The sequence below is a fragment of the Ylistrum balloti genome, unplaced genomic scaffold (genome assembly GCF_031769215.1).
Source record: "Ylistrum balloti isolate Yb309-2 unplaced genomic scaffold, AGI_CSIRO_Ybal_v1 Utg370328, whole genome shotgun sequence".
Taxonomy (NCBI): domain Eukaryota; kingdom Metazoa; phylum Mollusca; class Bivalvia; order Pectinida; family Pectinidae; genus Ylistrum; species Ylistrum balloti.
In genome coordinates, this window is record NW_026782239.1 from 408,740 (window position 1) to 429,200 (window position 20,461).

General features: G+C 33.8%; 1 protein-coding gene across 1 annotated transcript; it reads right to left on the minus strand.

Annotated features, from left to right (window-relative positions):
• Positions 1-439: 439 nt before the first annotated feature.
• Positions 440-19,027, minus strand: LOC132553449 (maternal embryonic leucine zipper kinase-like). Its single transcript, XM_060217694.1, has 17 exons — positions 18,984-19,027; positions 17,283-17,390; positions 15,957-16,042; positions 15,371-15,487; positions 14,517-14,660; positions 13,950-14,018; positions 13,398-13,490; positions 12,749-12,847; positions 11,830-11,997; positions 10,686-10,772; positions 8,909-9,040; positions 8,309-8,675; positions 7,300-7,420; positions 5,451-5,637; positions 4,918-5,021; positions 3,301-3,474; positions 440-782 (listed from the first exon to the last, which is right to left on the minus strand). Exons 2-17 carry the CDS (start codon positions 17,341-17,343, stop codon positions 776-778), a joined length of 2,016 nt encoding a protein of 671 aa, XP_060073677.1. The 5' UTR covers positions 17,344-17,390; positions 18,984-19,027; the 3' UTR covers positions 440-775.
• Positions 19,028-20,461: the final 1,434 nt, after the last annotated feature.

Below are 20,461 nucleotides of genomic sequence, written 5' to 3' on the forward strand. Positions count from 1 at the left end.
ACAAATGGCAAAGTCATTTTTTGTTCCAATACTTGACAATTACATGTAATGGATACGAAACTAACCTTTATTAAAGTGGCTGGTCAGTTACTTTTTTCCCAACAAAATCATCATTTTAATGACAATGAATTTCTGATACAAAAATTACTTCTGGAAAAAGAAAATCTGCCTGTTAATACTCTGGTATGTTTAACTGCTCAAAGATTTATTCCTTAAATATCATGTGATGTTTACATAATATCTGCTTTATTTATAACCTGAAATAGCCGAAAGGATCGACCTAGAAATTTCTCAAGAATGCAGTGACAGGTAATGGAAAATCAGTCATCATGAAAGACTTCACACACAGGTTATAAAATAGAATAGATTGCTTACAATAAATAACTGACAATCTCTGATACACTGTACAACTTATACACAAATGTCCCAGGGTTGGCACACCTGTTGAACAATCCTTTATATATATATATACTAGTACAGACACCTTTTTGTTAAGGTATGTATATCACAAATAGCTGACGTTGGCCCTGAATTAATAAGCACCAGGCCGATCATCGCTCCTTGTCATGCTTTGAAAAGTCTCTGGATCTATGTTAACCATCTTCATGGCCATCAGTGTCTATGGTTATGTCCTGTGAATGCCTTAAAGAACTGGATCCAGGTCAATCCTATTCGTGGAGAGTGGCATCTGGGTGGATCTAGGTCAATCATCTTTGCGGAAGATGGCGTCTCGGTGGCTATAGGTCAAACGTCCTTAAGGAGAGTAGCATCTAGCTTATGTGCTGTGAATGAAATAGAAAACAGGACTGTAAGAGGAGTAATATTGAGAGGAAACTGCAGTTGGTTTTGTGGTTACCCTTTATCTTTATAAATGTTGACATAGATCACAGTACTTTCGAATTCTGTGAGCAAGAGTTATTCCCAAAGTGCCAGTGAAAATATAAATATTTTTGGAAAACCGCGAAATTTGAGCCTCATGAAAATATAGGATTTCATATATATTGTATCATTTAGATCTAAACCATTCTTTGAATCATCAATATATAGCCATAACAGTTAGAATAGTTTTAAACCCAGAAAGGATTTGTAAGAATAACAGAAATGAGTTCAGAGTGATACTTTGGAACAGAAAGGGACACAATGGAACCGACATGGGTCATGGGAACTGGACAACCCCAATAAAATCCCTGTTTAACAAAATCATTTATACATAACACTAATAGATACAATATTACTAATAACTTCTAATACGGAGACATCTGTTTGATGTCACGGAAGACAATACTTGTAGTCATGAATGGTTCAGCGGGCTTTACCAATGGATATTTATAATACAGGATTGACAGGATATTTGTTAAATCTTTCGTTATGAATTTTTTGCGGTATTATACCTTTGGGGAAATCAGGTTACCTCTGCTGCTGTCAAAATATATTTTATGAATCTCTATATAGCACGGATATCTAATTAAACTACAAAAATATCAAACTGTTTGAAGTCCAATTATTGCTAATTAATCTTCAATCTTGACCAATGTAATGGATCAACTTCACGTTGATCTTATTTATGATAGAAACCTCTCATTACAAGGTCTGACGTAAGACAACAGACGTTTCCAACATGTGACAGATGTTATGAACATGTGCATGTCTATATCAAGACTGAGTTAGAATACTGAAGAATCATATCTTGTTCTCTTTAATCACATAATGACCTGAAAACCTTTATTTATTGAAGTGTACAGTATGCTCTAATCACCTGTAAAGTCCAGAAACTTTTAAGCAAACAAAGAACTATCTGAAGGAATTTTTTATTATCAATTCTCAAAATTGACAAAAACTTTATGCTTATCATTCAAAAGTTCAATTAAAGCATGATAAATCTACATCTGTTGAGATTTAGAATGTTCTGGCACAAAACCAAATAAGGTTAATGTATTACGTATGCTATAAGAAAAGTACTGTCAAATCTAAATGAAAGTTTATAACATTGATGAATCTGAGTACCATTGGTTGAGAAATCACAATTACTGTTTCTAGTATGATTTTACCTCATATTACTACTTAGAATTCAACCTCAAACTCAAAAAATATCACTAGCATGCAACTATGTCAACCTTTTTTTTATCCGATGTTTAAAACATAAATTACCCTAAAAGATGGCAAAGAATGAATGCATTATTTGACAAAGAACTTATCTTTTTAATAGAATTAAAAAAAAAGGAGTATGTAAAACAAGTCCAGGACATATATTTTAAGGAGATTCGAAGTGAAATTCCAAAAAATTTGAAGAACTACTTCCACACAATATGAGACCTTGATAAATAAGATTATAAAAATGTCATCAATTTGGATCAAATGAAGGTGAAATGGAAAAGATTGGGAAATCTACAAAGCTTGAAATAAATCTGGAAGACATGACCTTGCTAGGAAATATTGATGATACTGCCTGCTAGAATCAAAACTTTGCTTTAAGTTTCAGGCCTTGGATCTTTAAATCTATACATCTGAATGTAGCCACAGTGCAATAAGTTTCATTTGTATACCTACATATATAAAGTTACAGTATAAAACTCGTGGGTTAAAATCTGCCATGATGTCTGATGTGTGATGTTGAAGAAAGAAATACCTAAAATACTTTCTTATTGTGCACAGTATTATATGAGCTAACAATGTTTTGACTAATCATTAACTTATAGGGACATAGCTCTGTGAAGTTGGTACAGTTCATTTTCCAAAATGCAAGTTATCAAGAGGCTTAAAAGAAGGATTGATAATGGAAAGGTCAGAGAATGTGTAATTGTCAAACATAGAGTACCACAATTTTTCGGATTTTGCTTAAATCATCAAGGTGCTTAAGAATTGTAGCTGATTCACGGGCCAGTATGATCTACAGCTTTAGGTGTTCTTGACCTAATGTGTACAACCAAACCATGCGAGGTAAAATTTGTTTTACTGCCTATCCAGCAGAACTCTGGTGGAAAGTATCTATACATTCTATATGATTCTATTGCTGATGATGTTAATGCATACAGGCTAATTTTGCAAGCAACTCCGACTTCCATACCTGGTACTATAAGCATTGTGTTTTTTGCGCACTATGGAATCAGTACACAGAGTGAGACAGATATAAAAATGTCATTGCTCACACTAAAAAGGAAACCTGTAATTTTTCCTCTTTGAGGAAAACAATATTATTTATTTAGAAGGGAGCATTTGCTGTCATGGACAAACTTTTATAATAGACTTATTTCCTTGTTTCTTGTTTATTCTCATTTTTTTTTTATTTACACGGATACTTACAGTCTTGTGGAAGCCAAGATATCTTCACACAGTTTTTTGTAATGCCATGTGTCTCCCTTAACCCTCTTGCGACAGACTCCTATATAGGGCATCTTTGGAATGGCACACACCTCCATGTCAAATGCCAGCTTGACTTTGCCCCAGTCATCGGTCACTGTACACCGCAGGGTGTAACTACAACAGGCAATTCAGTGATAACAAATTTCTATTCGGGAGAGTTTCCAATAGCAATAATTCAAGATGGCTGCCATGTGTAATTCAGTGATACGCCATAGTTCAAGATGGCTGCCATGTGTAATTCAGTGATACAAATTTCTACTCAGGAGAGTTACCAATAGCAATAATTCAAGATGGCTGCCATGGAAACCACCTGGAATGTTATATGGATTTGAATTTTTCTTTAGGATGTTTAGGTCTCATTAAAGGGAGTAAATAATAGAAATTGTTTTACAGTTGAACCCAATCATGACTAAAACTTAAAGAGCCAAACCCACTCCTCGACCAATAATATGTAAAAAATAAAAAAAAAAATTCATGATTTCCTATTTTTCTCGGGTAGCTAAAGTTCTGACTAACCATGTAATGCTGCAATTTAAAAGTAAATCACTACCTATCTAACATAAAAAATAGTTTTAAAAAAGAATTTGAAACGACTCGGTGCTAATTTATAATCATGGGGGAAGTCCTGCCCTCTGATGCATGCAATGCGGCAGAAAGCGTGCGCGGGAAACGGGGAAGAAAACATGTTCTGGCGGACTCTGAGGCGAAAAGAAGGAAGATGGCTGGTTCATACTCTATCGCTCTCTGTTTGGCTCTGGTGTAGTATAACTCTAAAATCATATTCATAAATACTCTTATCATCGAATATTCGCGTTTGATAGATCCATTTCATGATGTTCTATAAGTTTGTTAGTGTATTGTAGCCCCCATTTGAGGGCCTCTTTGCAATTAATCGTAGATTTTCTCATAATCTGCACATTTTTGTGTCATATCTAAGCATTGAAAGATGTGATCAATACATACGTTAGATGATTTCCATACAGGATATATAGAGTATTGATTGCCCCTCCCCATTTTTGTTTTGGTTCTGACCGCTTCTGAACGTATCACGTGGTTTTTCCCCATCAATATTCATATCCTGGTGTTGATTAATAAGACTAATTCCGGCACCGATATCTCCGGTACCCTTTCATTTTTAAGTTCGAAACTTTATACAAGTCTTTATTTATATATTATTTATAAGTATACAACAACATTTCCAGTTAATAAGATATGAAAAATATCTATTACGGAGTGGGTCTGGCTCTTTAAGTCTACGAGAAACCTTTGGTGTTAACTGCAGCTCTTTTCACAGTTAACTTTCTACAGAACAATTTTGTCCAAATTTCAAATCATTTTAGGTTATTCAACAGTTCTTTCAAAATGCAACAAAGTGCTTCTTTTGTTTTATTAGAGAATGGATTTGAAAATTTGAAATTTATGTTTGTCATAATTTTAGGTTCTTTATGCCATGATCTAGATTTAAACATTTGATTGCTGTAGAACTACAGCAACTTTCTTTGATGCTGTTGTTGATATCATTGCACTGATGACTTACTTTGATAACTTTTTACTTACTCGCTCTGCTTGTAAGGTATGAATTTCTTTTCGATGACGCCTTTAAGCCGTGACATCACCAAATCTGGGCTAAATTCACTTGTTCTGTATACATTGTGTAAAGCCTACAACAGATCAGATCATTTTTCAAGAATGATTCGAATACTAGTTTGAACTAAAGCACTTTTTGATTGTTTTGTTGTTTCTACTCTGAATATTCTTGCCCAAAAATAACATTATCACAAGGCTGAAATATATACATCTGTCCCGACAAATATCTGATGCATTAAAATTGTGTTTCAAATCTAACAACCAAATGTTGATAAAAGTCTACTACATTTCAAAGTAAAAAACATTCAACTAAGCCAGGAAATCACAAGACAAAATTTTAAAATGGGCAATAACTCTTACAAACTAAGAATTATAAAATGTCTGTGAAACATGAATGTAGTAGTAGATGGACCTGGATAACACTAAATGCTCCCCATGAAATTAAAAGAGATTGATCAAAGTTCATAAAGGACGAAGAACACCATTCCTTGATATACATGTACCTTTACTTTCCTTGGTCCCTCCCCAGTAGACCCTCTTTGTTTCTTAGGCGTCAGCATATTAAACACTCTCTCCAGACTTCCGAACACAGAGCCCTTTCTTGTCTTCGTAGCTGAGCCTGGTGTTTCTGGCTCCCCTCGTTGTAAACCCTCATCCACTGATGCAGCCCTGTTATAGTTATCCACATGTCTAAAATATCACAATAGCATACTCTTCACAACTCTCAGTAACGCCCAGGCTGGGTCCTTTACACTTGAAGCAAAAGCCAAGCAGTGCGCTCTGAGGGTAGTTGTATATCTAAGCCACTAATACTTCTTCTAAGTCAGCTATGATCTGCAGCACTACACAACAATACTTTACAACATGAAACCTACATCTCGTCCCAGTTCATATCAAATCTAGAAATGAGTCCTTCCTCAGCCAACATATTTGTTTGCATGATTATCATTTTTTCACATACCATGTTTTGAAAATTCTAAATTTTTTAAACTTTTTGCTAAATATTGTTTGTATGCCTTGTATCTCAGTAAATATTTTAGGATTTTAGAATTTTAGATTAAAACGATTAGTCACATGAATGGTATTTCTTTATCTCTAGTGTTTCAGTAATTTCCTATAGAATTATCCAATAATACTTGAAACTCCCCTGCTGCTAACTTTCAATTGCACAATCGAAAACTAACAAAATTGCATATTCATGTGACTGTAATGTCTAAAATACAAGAAAACTTCTGTTTTGGATCCAACTCGGAAGGCAGTCATTACAACATTCACTGATGGTTTTGATTGAATTTTGTAATAAGAAAGAAGACAAGTTAGCCCTAAATTCAAACACCACACATCAAACTGAAGATCTCTCACAAGCTACATGATTTGAGTAAATGAGCTTCTGTAAAGATTTGCTGGTCTACTTCCTAAACTAGCAGATACACTTTTAAAATTTAACGCTCATTCAAGCCTGTATATATGATCATTAAGTGTTATTGGCTCAAAGCCATTGTTATTAAAGCAGCCCAGGATATATAAAATTATTTTCATATTTCATAACATTAAATTGTTTTTAAAATTTGGTTGCATTTACGTGATAAATGTTCTGGATACAATGACTATGAATGTAAGATAGATTTCATTATGTGTGGTTCATAGATCAGGGGAAGTAATTCTGTTAATTTTTAAAACTTCGATTGAAAATATTAAACTAATAAATTTCATATTTGCCCATGTTATTTTTGCCTGCCGTTCAGAATATTTGTCTTCACCTAGTGTTATTACATATTTCCATTATATGTTTTAAGACGAAACATATACATTGAATCTATGGCAGATTTACCAATTATATAAGATACACACTAATCGTATCCATACAACTTTTAACTGATAATCATTAGAGAAACTTAGCACACTATGCAAGATTATATAAAAAGTATGAACTTGCAAGCAAGATAAAAAAGTTCAACTAGCAAAATAATGTCCGTACTGCAGAATATAAACTGATTGCACTACTACTATGTCAAAAATCAAAATTCTCAATGTGAAAATGTCTCTACCTCAACAGGACTTTATATATATGAAAGTGTGCAAGCAGGATACAAGAGTGTTTTTGTGATTACAATGATACATGACATAGAAAAAGAGTGAAGAATATTACTATTATTATCATTACAGTCTTAACGACCCGTCAACATATAAAAGGTCATTTCCAAATAGGGCCATTAACAGTGAAGAAAGTTCCCCTTCAAAATCCTATTTTCCACAACTTATTTATGACAAAAATCTAAAAGCTATTTTCTTAAATTGTACATTAAATAAGACTTTTAATTCAATGTAAGGCTGAAAACATGAATCACTTACTTTTTGCTTGCGCTTAGTGGTTCATCCTTGGGCAGATTATTGAGTTGAGAATCATAGGACCGAGACGGAGAAAGTGTGGAGTTCAGGTAAGACAAATCCGATTTCTTTCCAGGTGTACATACTGGAATAACACAAAATGTTACACATTGAACAGAAATTCAAAAAACTCTGTTATTGCATACATAAAATATCTAGCTAGGAAATGACTTGACATGACCACTAAGAAAATAAAAGTCCCACTTTTTAGCAATTTTCCTCAGACAGCATTTTTAAAACTATGATTTTAACTATAGCATCATTTAATAAAATGTTTCAGTCAAAGTTTGAAGCAAATATCTTACAAATCGTTACATCAATGAATTATCAACAAGATGTGTTTATGAAACATTATGCCCTGTATTACAACAAAATTCTGAACTGAATCATTGAAAATGTAAAGTATGTGCTAATTGCATGCTTTCAACTGTAGGTCAAAGGTTATGGTCAAGGTCACTGGGTCAAACATTTTGGTCCATCAGAAAAGTCTTGTCACAAGGAATACACATGCAAGATATGAAAGCCTTACATCTTACAGTGCAATAATTATGGGCAAGACAACAAACAAGTTGACAACAAACAAACAGCACCAAAAACAATATGCCCTCTTTCGTTCTTTGGGCAAAAATAAAATCAATATTTACTATAAGAAAGTCACATCACCCCTTTCAATCTAAAACACACTCATCAGTTATCCTTGAATGTATAAAGCAACTTCCTAGAGCGAAGGGGAGATAACAAGGTCAAAACATTGATGATAATTCAAAGTAGCATTGACTGTAACAAGCTGAAACACAGCAACATCCAAGATCTTCTCACATTTAACCTATTCATAGTTTCCGAGAAAACATTTAGAAATGATGTTGCTATGATACAAAAAAAGCAAAGAGAGTGTGTACAAGCTTAATCGGTACCCTCATATAAAACCACTTCTTTATCTCCCTTAGAAAACAATGAGGATAAAATATTTTACATGAATCGTCTATAGTTGTGGGGAGTTGCTTGGCCATCAGCGGTGACCTTGGCTTCGGAGGAGGTTCCAGAATGATCTCTTTAGGGGTCTTTATCACAGACTTGGGTTTAGGTGTCCTGTAACTAGGGGTTTGAGGGACAAGGAAGTTTTTATTATCCTCCATTGGAGAATTTTCCTTATCCTCATCCTTTGCCCCAAACGTAAGGCGTTCTCTAGCACGTGGTCGTCCTCTCTCTTCACAACCGTAAGGTGTTGGCCTAGGACCTAGATCACAGTTCTGTTGGTGGCTTTGTTTGTCTTTGGGGGTCAAGGCCATTCGTGGTGATGCTTCGATGTGATTGTTGGGATCTGCACTCAGACTTCTGGCCTATAACAAATACACACTTATAATGTTCTTCAGGTGTATGATTACAAACATTTATTTACAGTTGTCAATATTAATAAGTACAAATTTTCATTTCATATGAAAATTTGTGAAACAAACAATTTCAGTCACATGTGAAATGGAAACAAACATAAGACCATTTTTAGACCTTCTTTAACACATTATCAATTTTTTCCAAATATTACAAAACATGGCGGAACTGCTAAGAAACATACTCTGTTCCTGTTGCCAGCCGGTGTGTCCTCATATGACTGGGATCTGTTCTTTTGGAAGAGGCGAACAGGCCGACCCTTCAGTTTCTTCTCAAACAAGAGGAAGTAGGTAGCAGTCAGGTAATCATATTTCCACTGAAAATTGAAGATTTTTTCACTGTTAAGAAATCAATCATAACAATATCAAAAAATTACAAAAAGTCTATCATCAAACCTTTATCAGACTGCCTGAACAGCATCACTGTTTCTATCATCAAACCTTTATCAGACTGCCTGAACAGCATCACTGTTTCTATCATCAAACCTTTATCAGACAGCCTGAACAGCATCACTGTTTCTATCATCAAACCTTTATCAGACTGCCTGAACAGCATCACTGTTTCTATCATCAAACCTTTATCAGACTGCCTAAACATCATCACTGTTTCTATCATCAAACCTTTATCAGACTGCCTGAACAGCATCACTGTTTCTATCATCAAACCTTTATCAGACTGCCTAAACATCATCACTGTTTCTATCATCAAACCTTTATCAGACTGCCTGAACAGCATCACTGTTTCTATCATCAAACCTTTATCAGACTGCCTAAACATCATCACTGTTTCTATCATCAAACCTTTATCAGACTGCCTGAACAGCATCAATGTTTCAATCATCAAACCTTTATCAGACTGCCTAAACATCATCACTGTTTCTATCATCAAACCTTTATCAGACTGCCTGAACAGCATCACTGTTTCTATCATCAAATCTTTATCAGACTGCCTAAACATCATCACTGTTTCTATCATCAAACCTTTATCAGACTGCCTGAACAGCATCACTGTTTCTATCATCAAATCTTTATCAGACTGCCTAAACATCATCACTGTTTCTATCATCAAATCTTTATCAGACTGCCTGAACAGCATCGCTGTTTCTATCATCAAATCTTTATCAGACTGCCTGAACAGCATCGCTGTTTCTATCATCAAACCTTTATCAGACTGCCTGAACAGCATCACTGTTTCTATCATCAAATCTTTATCAGACTGCCTGAACAGCATCACTGTTTCTATCATCAAACCTTTATCAGACTGCCTGAACAGCATCGCTGTTTCAATCATGAAACCTTTATCAGACTGCCTGAACAGCATCACTGTTTCTATCATCAAACCTTTATCAGACTGCCTGAACAGCATCACTGTTTCTATCATCAAACCTTTATCAGACTGCCTGAACAGCATCACTGTTTCAATCATCAAACCTTTATCAGACAGCCTGAACAGCATCACTGTTTCTATCATGAAACCTTTATCAGACAGCCTGAACAGCATCACTGTTTCAATCATCAAACCTTTATCAGACTGCCTGAACAGCATCACTGTTCCTATCATCAAACCTTTGTTTATTTCCAATGTATTTAAGATGAAGAATTAAGCATATTTTTGTGGTATCCATGAAAATTTTAATCTATCAAAGGTCTTCCAAATTCTACTGCAAAATGAACATGTAATATTAAACAGTATGAATCTTATTTTTGTGAATTCCAATAGCTTTTTAATGGTCTGAATCTATAGCAATATATCGAAAAACCTTTAGGATTTCACTGTTAAAATCCATGTCCCCTCAGTGCAAAATTCACCTGTCGGTAAAAAAAAAAAACCCAAAAACAAATCATAGCACAGTATGTATATAAGTATTCTCTCTGGTTTCATTTTTCAACTGTATGATAACCCTAGTCAAATATCACAAGACAGCTATAAAAACGAGAGTAAATTGTGAAAACTTCTACTACCTCTGATACAGTATTTTCCATCTCTTTCTTTGTTTTACCGTAGTGGACTGCCAGTTCTGTAATACAGTCATCATCCAATAATTTTCTCTGAAAAAAAAAAAAAAAAAAACCAAAACTATAACTATAAATGTTAACATGAGAGATAAACAAGATATTAAAATCTAGAACCTTCAAAATTTTGTCCTTTTCTTCGTTTGAAAAATTTGACACTTGAAAAACTACAGTGTAGAAACGTTGATTTATACATTAGAGCACTCAACTTTTATTGCACTCGTCTTACCAATGTACATTGTATTGACTCAACATTCTGGAATCATTTGTGACTACCGTATTAAGATTGTGAAAAAAAGCTTGAATAAAGTTGTAACCACTCTTTTGTGACCATATTATGAGAGAAGTCGAGTGTGGATGTACATCATTTGTGACTATGCCAGGAGTGATAAGGGGATTAATCTAGAAAATATTCACCACCAAAAAGGGTAGTATACCTAAAGTTTAGTGTTTTCCTCACTGAACATAAATTCCCCATCAAGAAAATATATTGAAAACATGGGGAACTTCCCCCTAAAAGTGAAAATTTTCCCCAATACTGACCTGATTAGTATATTTTTACTTAACATATTTTCATATCATGCCATTATCACAAAGAAATATCATTCCTACATCAATATTGTCCTATTTTTATACACATGTCACATATCTTTTGATTCTATTCCTCTTTTGAATTCTGACTAAAAGGACTGTCTAAAATTTCTCCATTTCTCAAAATAGGCCAAAATTTCCCTTTTCCACAAAGAGTAGTATACCCTGACTTCTAGATTAATCATTGTCATTTTTAACCTTATTAGAGGTGATACTAGAGGAAAAGTGCAGATATGTATACTGGCACTTCATTTTGATCTTGTTTAGAGTGATGTAAGAGTTTTGATGAGATTATAATTCATTTGTGATGAAGTCTGGAGTGATGAGAGTGCTCAATTATGGACATATTTCATTTGTGACCATATAAGGAGTGATGAGAGTTTTATTTTTTGATGTCATACTTCATTTGTGACCATATAAGGAATTATCCCAATTTTTTGTGATGTCACACTTCATTTGTGACCATATAAGGAGTGATAACAGTTTTTTGTGTGGTTCATACTTTGTATTTACTCTGCCATTCAACAGGTATATTGAAGCTCTTGGTCAGCCAGGGGTGTGTAATAAGCTGCTGTATAGTGATCCTTCTCTTGGGGTCCACCTTCAGCATCATAGCTATCAGGTCCTTACTCTCCTCGGACAACCAGGACGGCGAGTCATATTTCCCACTCTGTATGAGAAAGAGAAATCAGTTCCTAATGTGCTATAATGTTGTCTCAGAGGGAAATTAACCTTATAGAAGTCGTCAGCTAACACAACAGATAATACATTTCACCTAGGTAAAGAGGTTACATAGGTGAGAATATGTTTTTTCTCTCGTTACTCTGTTTTATCCTGATGTAGGATTTTATTTTGTTTCATGAACTCCAACAAGAGTAATGAAGTTTTTTTTTAATCGATATTTTTCCATAAAGTAGCAGAATCAAGCTGGATGCTGGAATTTAAAATCCTACGGAATGATAATAATATGAAATATTTATATAATGCATTATCTAATTTACAGGATTACTTAAAATGTGCTTTCAGCCAAGTACATAAATAACCATCCATCTAGTGTTATATGATGTACAGAAGCAAATACACATATATTTCAGTATGAGTATGTACCTTAAGCACATCATATGATAAATTAGGTGGAGATTAAGAGATAACCCAATCATGTTTGGAAATTTGCAACAGTAGAACTAATTTTCTATTCAATATTCTAATTCATATAAATTTGAACCAATCTTTATTGCTCTTGCCAGGAATCATGATGTAAGTAAAGGTGTTATAATATTCATGGCATATTCAGAATCATTTACAATAAGTATCCAGGATAAATATAATTGCGTGACCAGTGAGTAAAAACAATTTTCATTAACCAATCAAATTACATGTAACATCTTGATTCATCATATGACAGTATTTTTTAAGAATACCTGTATTTTTCTGTATAGCTGTGGTATTTTTTCATCATCAAAGGGGAGATAACCACAAAGAAGTGCATACAACAGGATTCCCATACTCCAAAGATCTGCCTGTAAAATACAGCATTTAATATAACAGGAGTCCCATACTCCAAAGATCTGCCTGTAAAATACAGCATCTAATATAACAGGATTCCCATACTCCAAAGATCTGCCTGTAAAATACAGCATCTAATATAACAGGATTCCCATACTCCAAAGATCTGTCTGTAAAATTCATCATCTTTGATAAGCATTATCATTAAATGTAAGTGGTGAGCAAAGACACCAGACCGAGATCGTTTACTACAAAATGTCAATTTGTAAGTAAAAATCTGTCTTTATTTTTGTTTGTTAGGTTCATTGCTTTTCGGCTATTTTTAGACAAAGTCTCTCTATGACAGCTTGTGGCTACCTCAGTGAACAACATACAGGAGGCCTGTCATGCCTTCCAGAGCAATACAGGTAAAGTGCTTTGCCGAAGGACATGACCACATCAGCACAGACCAGACCATTTCTCAGTTTCCTGAGAAACACAAATCGCCAGGGGTAGGGAGCATTGATGTGTACAATATTTTAAATTGGTCAAAGTTAAAAAACAGGCACTTATATCAACACCTACCTCAGATCCAAGATACTCTTTTCCTGACACTAACTCAGGGGCTGCATAAGCTGGACTGCCACAACAAGTGTACAGGTGATTCTCCATACCTCCCTGTCAACAAATCATACGATTTCATTTCTGTGTTGACTTATCATACTCTTCCAGGTGTTCTGTTTCATAACGAAATGAAAATATTACTGATATCACAACTTTTCTTTTGATCTAAAAAAAGGTTTCAATATATAATCTACAAGTACAGAAGTTTCAATAATGGGCTCCATTTAATTTTTTGTCTTGTTCTATTTTTAAGAGGCCTAATTTTCTACTATGTTCCTTAACCAAAATCTGTTTGCATTACCAAATATTTGCTTAGACAAGCAACAACTATATGAATTTACTTGTTGACACTGAATGAAACAGCATCCCCAATCCCTGTCTCCTTCAAGGCCAAAATCAATCCATATGTTTTTATCTTTTAACAGAAATCTGTGGTCATTCCTTCTTTAATGCTACAAATGAGAGCTTGATGTAGGTCATCTATCTCAAGAAATATTCAATGATATACGATACCTTCGGCTTGGCGCACAAACCGAAATCAATTAATTTCAGATTCTGATCTTCATCCAAAAGCAAATTCTCCTGGAAAAAAAAAAAAATTTATATGGTGTGTTAATATCTTTCTCTTTTTATATAAAAGGAAAGAGCTAAGACAAATAGTTTGTTGTAAACTGTCCTTACAAAATCAAGATCGTTATCAAGAAATGTAGATTTGTCATTTATAATAAGCGTGTCAAAACCATGGAATATGAATCAGAGAAAGTTTACAAAAAAAAAAAAAAAATGAAATAATTTTTATCATCTATATTTTAAATATATATACACTGTAGTTTATATCATTCAAAATCTTACAAATGCAAGATCCATATCCTAAATTGTTTTTACAAGTTGGATTAAATTTTTAAAACTACACCAGAATTTTGATTACAAAGTTTAATTACTATATCTCAAAGATGCTGTGAAGTTTGTTGAAAGACTATAGACTTTGTTCATCTAAGTATCTAAAGGAAAGAAATAATTGGGATGATGACATCATCCCTAACACTATTCAACTCAAATCATACTATTTGAATTCTTTACCGGCTTTAAATCTCGGTGAGCATAACCCTGGCTGTGAATGTAGCCAACAGCAGACACAATCTGACGGAAAAATATTCGGGCTTCGTCTTCTTCCAAGCGATCCTTTGATACAATGTAGTCAAAAAGTTCTCCTTCAGGGCAGTACTGAAACACAAAAGCAGATAAAATGTACATTTTGAAAAAACCAGAAAGAAAGTCTGTGCATATGTACAAACAATCATTACCAGTTATATCAGGAACTTTTAATTCGATATTCCATCCAAATTGCAAAATTTATGGATGTTCAGTACCTTTTACGAACTCATTCTAATGACTTTTAAAACTATTAGCAAAAAATATCTCTCCTGTGGTAAGTTAAGACGGGCAAAATTGGTGGGAATACTCCCAGTCAAACCGTCTAAATATAATGCATTGAGAAATCAGGAAGTCAGGGTCACTAGATCATAGATTTTATGCAGAGTATTGGGTAAATACACAAGTGTGCATGCTGTTCATTAAATTTCTGTTGAGATTACAATTTTATCTCTTCATTAGGCTTATCTTATGTTGATTTCATAATTTACACAAATATTTCGTTCTGTTTGGCCTATATCAATGCAAACCTGTTATGACGCAATCAGGACAGTGCAAACATTTGTAAACCGATCTAGCTAGATCTATAAAGAATTCTGCAAATGAAATATATGTTTGTTTTAAAGCCAAACTGAGGTATACAATTTCCGTAAGAACATCCCCCTCCCCCCCTCACAAGTTTAATAAATTTAAATTTATAATTTTACACAATTTTCTTCAAAGCATCCTATGAAATAATAGCTTGTGCTTAATATCCTTTTAAATTAATCAATATCATTTACCTCTAAGACCATGAAGAATTTTGTGTCTGTTTCTATGACTTGGAATAATTTACATATGTGTTGGTGACACAGGACTTTCATAGCTTCAATCTCTGTCTTAACACGAGGTAAATCTTCCTGTAAATAAATAGGACTGGTGTCGTTAGTTTACATTGTTACAAAGTTGTTACAAAGGGAAAAAACTACAGAAGAAAACAGTGTATTAGAAGCAATCAATGTTGGACAAGTTTAAATAAAAATCAACTTCTTAAACAAATTTTCAACAATTTCTTCCTGAATATTTAGATTTACTAAATGGACAATGTTATCAATTTTTATTTATTATGGAAAAACTTCTTTTCATTATTATTCCAGGCATCAGTTTCAAGGTTTCTTACTTCAGGGAATTCTTACACTTGAAATTTTCCATTGGATTAAAAGAAAATGTCTTTGAATCTTGTTTTTTCTGTAAGAATGTTTTCTTAAAGATAAATCAAGTTAAGGTAAGCAATCCAAGAAGATCAAACCGAGAAATCAAATTCCATCTGTATGTGATCAGCGACTTAGATAATAATGATATTATACATTTTTTCGATTATTATCTTACCCCCAGAGATTTTTTATCCATGATCTTGATGGCAACCTTTTCTCCAGTCAAGGCATGATAGGCTAATTTCACTTTAGCAAATCCACCTGCAACACATTATTTTTTCAGTGAAAAAGTCAATTAGCAAGATTCTGATATTCAAGAGTTTGCAGTCAAAAAGAGAAATCCCAGGTTTTATTTTGAGCTGATATGGAGTATGTAAATTCAGGGCTCCCGATCTGCCAGATTTGGGGCCAATCTTCGCCCCCATTCCCAAAATAGTATCTTTTTTTCCCAATTTAGAGCCCAAGTTTTCCTAATCTAAGGAAAACACCATTATTTTTCCAAATTCTAAGGGCCTCAGGCCCAAGTCCCAAATGGGTTGTGAGAGCCCTAAAATATATGAAGAATCAAAATTTATCCTTCTGTTGTTTTTTTCAATTGCCCAGATAGTTGATAAGAGTAATCTTCTAAATTGCTTAAACTTGATGAAAGTTATCAGCAATGGCTACAATCCATTCTTTTCCAGGAATTTTGTTGAATTCTTCTTCTACCTGTTATACTTCAGAACTAATTCATGACTTGTAGTTAGTTGACAGTAGTTTACTTAGTAGACAATTATCTGCTATCCTTTGATTGCACACAAGAAATGCTGCAAAAACAAGATATCTATTGATATTCAGTAAGTTTGCAAATTATCAACTCAATTTCAAAATTTTGTTAAAAACAATATTCAACTCATTTATACTACATTAAAGTATTTATTTATTTTTATATCGCTCAGGTATTTACTTAACTCCGAATGCCTTCTTCTTCTTATTAGATGAGTTTCAATGCTTTTCAATTTTCTTGACAGTAGAATTCATTTCATCAATGTCTTTTCCTTTTTTTTTTTTTTTTTATTAAACTGTCAACAATGATATCGACTGAGTGTTACAGGGTTTCCCTTAATATTGTCTATTGGTTTTTCAAATTAAACGGATTATATCAATTTCACCTTTTGCAAATCGATGATTTTCTGAACTGAACTAATGATTTCTTGGACACCTGATCATGAGCAATGTGTTCTACAAGCAATAGACCAGTTTATATTAATGTTGATCAGGGTTTTCCATAAGAGCCGGTCGCCGGCCATATTGACCGGCTACTTTGATCATTTGGCCGCCTACACCAATCCAGTTCCGTAATAATGTTCCGTACACGACTACACGTACACGGCAGGTCACCCCCACCTCGCCGCATTGTGGCTCGGGTCAGCTGGCTTTGCCAGCCTCCTACTTTCATTACACAGCCTACTACTAACAAAATTATGGAAAACCCTGGTTGATGTTCAAAGTCTATACTTACCTGAACCAATGGTTTCCCTGAGGTGGTACAAACCCCGCAGCTCTGAATACGATGAAGTCATGGTGGAGTCTGTAGACGCAGTCACAACTCATACACTGTCCAAGATGTCTGCAGACAAAAATATACATTTTTACTTTATGTACTGTTTAATAGTATTAATAAAAATCTGTCTATGTCGTTTCTATCATTCAAGGTAAAACTCAATGTGATATTTCTTTCAAAATAATAATTCTACTGGTATGTAGAGGATTTTTTCTGTTCCTCTTGTATGATAAAACTACGTAGATAGAGAGATTAAGAGTGTACACATGGGTTGTTCTAGAATTTGGAGCATACTAATCATTGTGAAGAAGGGGAATTCTTAGTCTATTTTGAGAAAAAGAAATATTTCGGTCAGCCCATTTGTTCTGAATTCAAAAGAGGGATGAGATCAAAATAAACGTTATACTTGCAGATTACATGAATAAAATAGGACAACATTGAGGTTAGAATGATATTTCTTTTTCACGATGGCATGAGTTGGAAATATGATTTGCTTATACTAATTAGCTCTGTCTTGGGGAGTTAATTCCCCATGTATTCAGTATGTTTTCTTAATAAGGAATTTGTTTATATGGGGTGGGGGCAGCTGTAGCAGCTGATTGATGGAGGAAATTCCACTGAGTAGTTGTGTGAGGATATATGTCAGATACAAATTTACAGGCATTTTTGGATGCATTTGAAAACATGAGGATTGCATGTTGAGATCTGGTTCTTTTGTCTGATGGAATTCGGAAATCTGTAGGATATATTGCAAAAAGATGTATTGGAGTGATTTTTTTTCAACTTGATGTCTTAACACATCTGTCTTGCGAGGAACCAGCTATGTGTCTGGTGTACAAGACAACAAAGTTTATGCCAAAATAAAAATTATAAGGAATATCTGCTAAACTTTTGTTTAATATTGATCAAATTTGTGTATCTTTCAAATTAAAAGGTTTAATATCAAAGCAAATGAATACCAGAACTTCCATTTTGACAAGTTAGTTCCAAGACTCAAATTACTGTTACTTGCTCAAAAAGTGAAATTAAAACCAATAAGATAATATTGAGTTGACAAATGGTTTTTTGAAAGTAAGGATTCAGAGCTGGTCTTAAGGAGTCAAAAATATTCCATGTTTAATTGAAGCTGTAAATAGTGAATGCTGTAGACTGTGCTGATGTTAAATCAATTGGAATCTTATCACCATATTGATGACACACATGGACTGTCATTATACAATGTTGGCGTCTAACTGATTGTATTATGAATGTCTAGACATATATATTGCATTAAGCTGTAAGCGACACGATATATTTATTGATATAGCAAAGCCTTGGGGCAGATTGCTTGACTGTCAACACATTTCCCGCCCACTTTTTTCACGAACCATATTATTCGCATATGGGGTCTATTTAGAATTTACAGTCATGACGAATAAATAAAAAAGCACAATTTGAAGTTAATGACAACATGGAAATTGTACATAAACGTTGCAATTGACCACTGAACACGATTTCAAACGGACATGCTGATATGTAACCATAAATATACAATAATGCAGCCATATTCAAAACCCGAATTCACTTATCTGGACCACATTACGGCGCTGAAAATAAACCATTCATGAAAATATAAATAAATTTAGAGAACAGAACGTCAGAAATACACACGTAATTTACCTGGCATTAATGTTATCAACACAAACTCCTTATTTACATAATATCATGAGATATATTTTGTTCCTCTCTAACCGGAAGTCTTCAATCGAGCACCTGTAAATTGTTTGAAACTCGCACACTTTCCTAGACTAACCAATCAAATGCTTCCTGCGTCATATCATTCGAGTTATCGTTCTTTGTACTTAATTCTTGCCGTTTCATAGTCATAAGTTAGTTAGTTTATTTGTTTGTTTTGAATCTAAATTTTAAACTACTTATTTTTTTCATAGTTAATTACAATATCATACACACAAAAAATTACAGATGATGTAGTATTGGTCTACTATGAGCGAACATTTTTTTGTAACTGGAAATGCTGACAAATTTTAGACAGAATAAAAATACTTTTTTTCAAAGTGATCTATCAGTTATATTACCACTTCATTTTACAACTATTTTTTCTGTTTAAACGATTTTAACCACACACATTTTTCATTCCCGTTGTAATTAGATCGCAGTTTGACAATTCATTGATTTGGAATTATCTGCTAACTTATCAATTACATTTTTACGTGTCTTTATTGTATCTTTACTTTCATTGTCTTGGCAAAAAGAATACTGAAGTATTTGCTGAGAATAGAAGAAAAACAAGGAGATTTTTTTTCAGTAAATATCCGTCTATATGTAAATAACTATAATGACAACTACTTTTTTCCTGTTTTTTTTTAATGGTCGATTAAGAGAAGTATGATGAATATAAACTAGTTTTGCATGTTATCTATTTTATACAAACGAATTTGCTTGTTATCTAGAAATAATTCGGTTTTGAAATATTTTTGCTTACATGTCACCAGTGTAATTTTGAAAGAACGAAAGAATTTGTGACTGGCGCAGCCAATGAAAAACGCTCAGTTATTTTTTTTTTAATCCTGCAAATTCAGTCGAACTGAAATTATTGTGTTTGATACAGCTTCTTGGGTTGAAACCCTTGAAACATTGGCGAGTGCTTTAAAGCTTATATTGGACCCTCAAACTCTAGTCTTACCATTCTCCATTATAGACTTATTATATCCTCTACAGACTTGATAGATGTTGATAGCGATGGATACGGAAAGAATGTCGTCGAGATAGAAATGATCTCATGTAAACCATATTTCGTCCATAAGGGCCAGTACTGTAATTTTCGAAGTCCTGTTATGGGGCTACACTCTAAATCCACATCAATTAAGGTCCGGTATCTTTTAACGTTACATTATGTCCGCATGGTTCATTTCATTTTCATCAAAGGTAGTCAGATGTGCTTGATTCCAGGATCATCCACAATGTAGTACGTACAGAGTTTGGCATATTCACGGAACGTACTAAAATTGAAAGTGAGGTCCTTCATAGATTCCCGAAAATGGCGTGCATAGTTTTAAGACAGCCTTCAAAAATTAAAACAACAGCACCGCATTGATTTGTATGTAGACTGACGAGGCTCAACAATGCCGCTGACAAAG

What these genes read in the sequence shown, in the direction of transcription:
- LOC132553449 (XM_060217694.1), bottom strand. Translation starts at nt 17,343, where the DNA reads ATGACTTCATCGTATTCAGAGCTGCGGGGTTTGTACCACCTCAGGGAA. An exon ending in TGGATAAAAAATCTCTGGGG is followed by an intron (nt 15,488 to 15,956) that starts GTAAGATAATAA and finishes ATTTATTTACAG; the next exon opens with GAAGATTTACCTCGTGTTAA. An exon ending in CCACTAAGCGCAAGCAAAAA is followed by an intron (nt 5,638 to 7,299) that starts GTAAGTGATTCA and finishes GTGATATTTTAG; the next exon opens with ACATGTGGATAACTATAACA.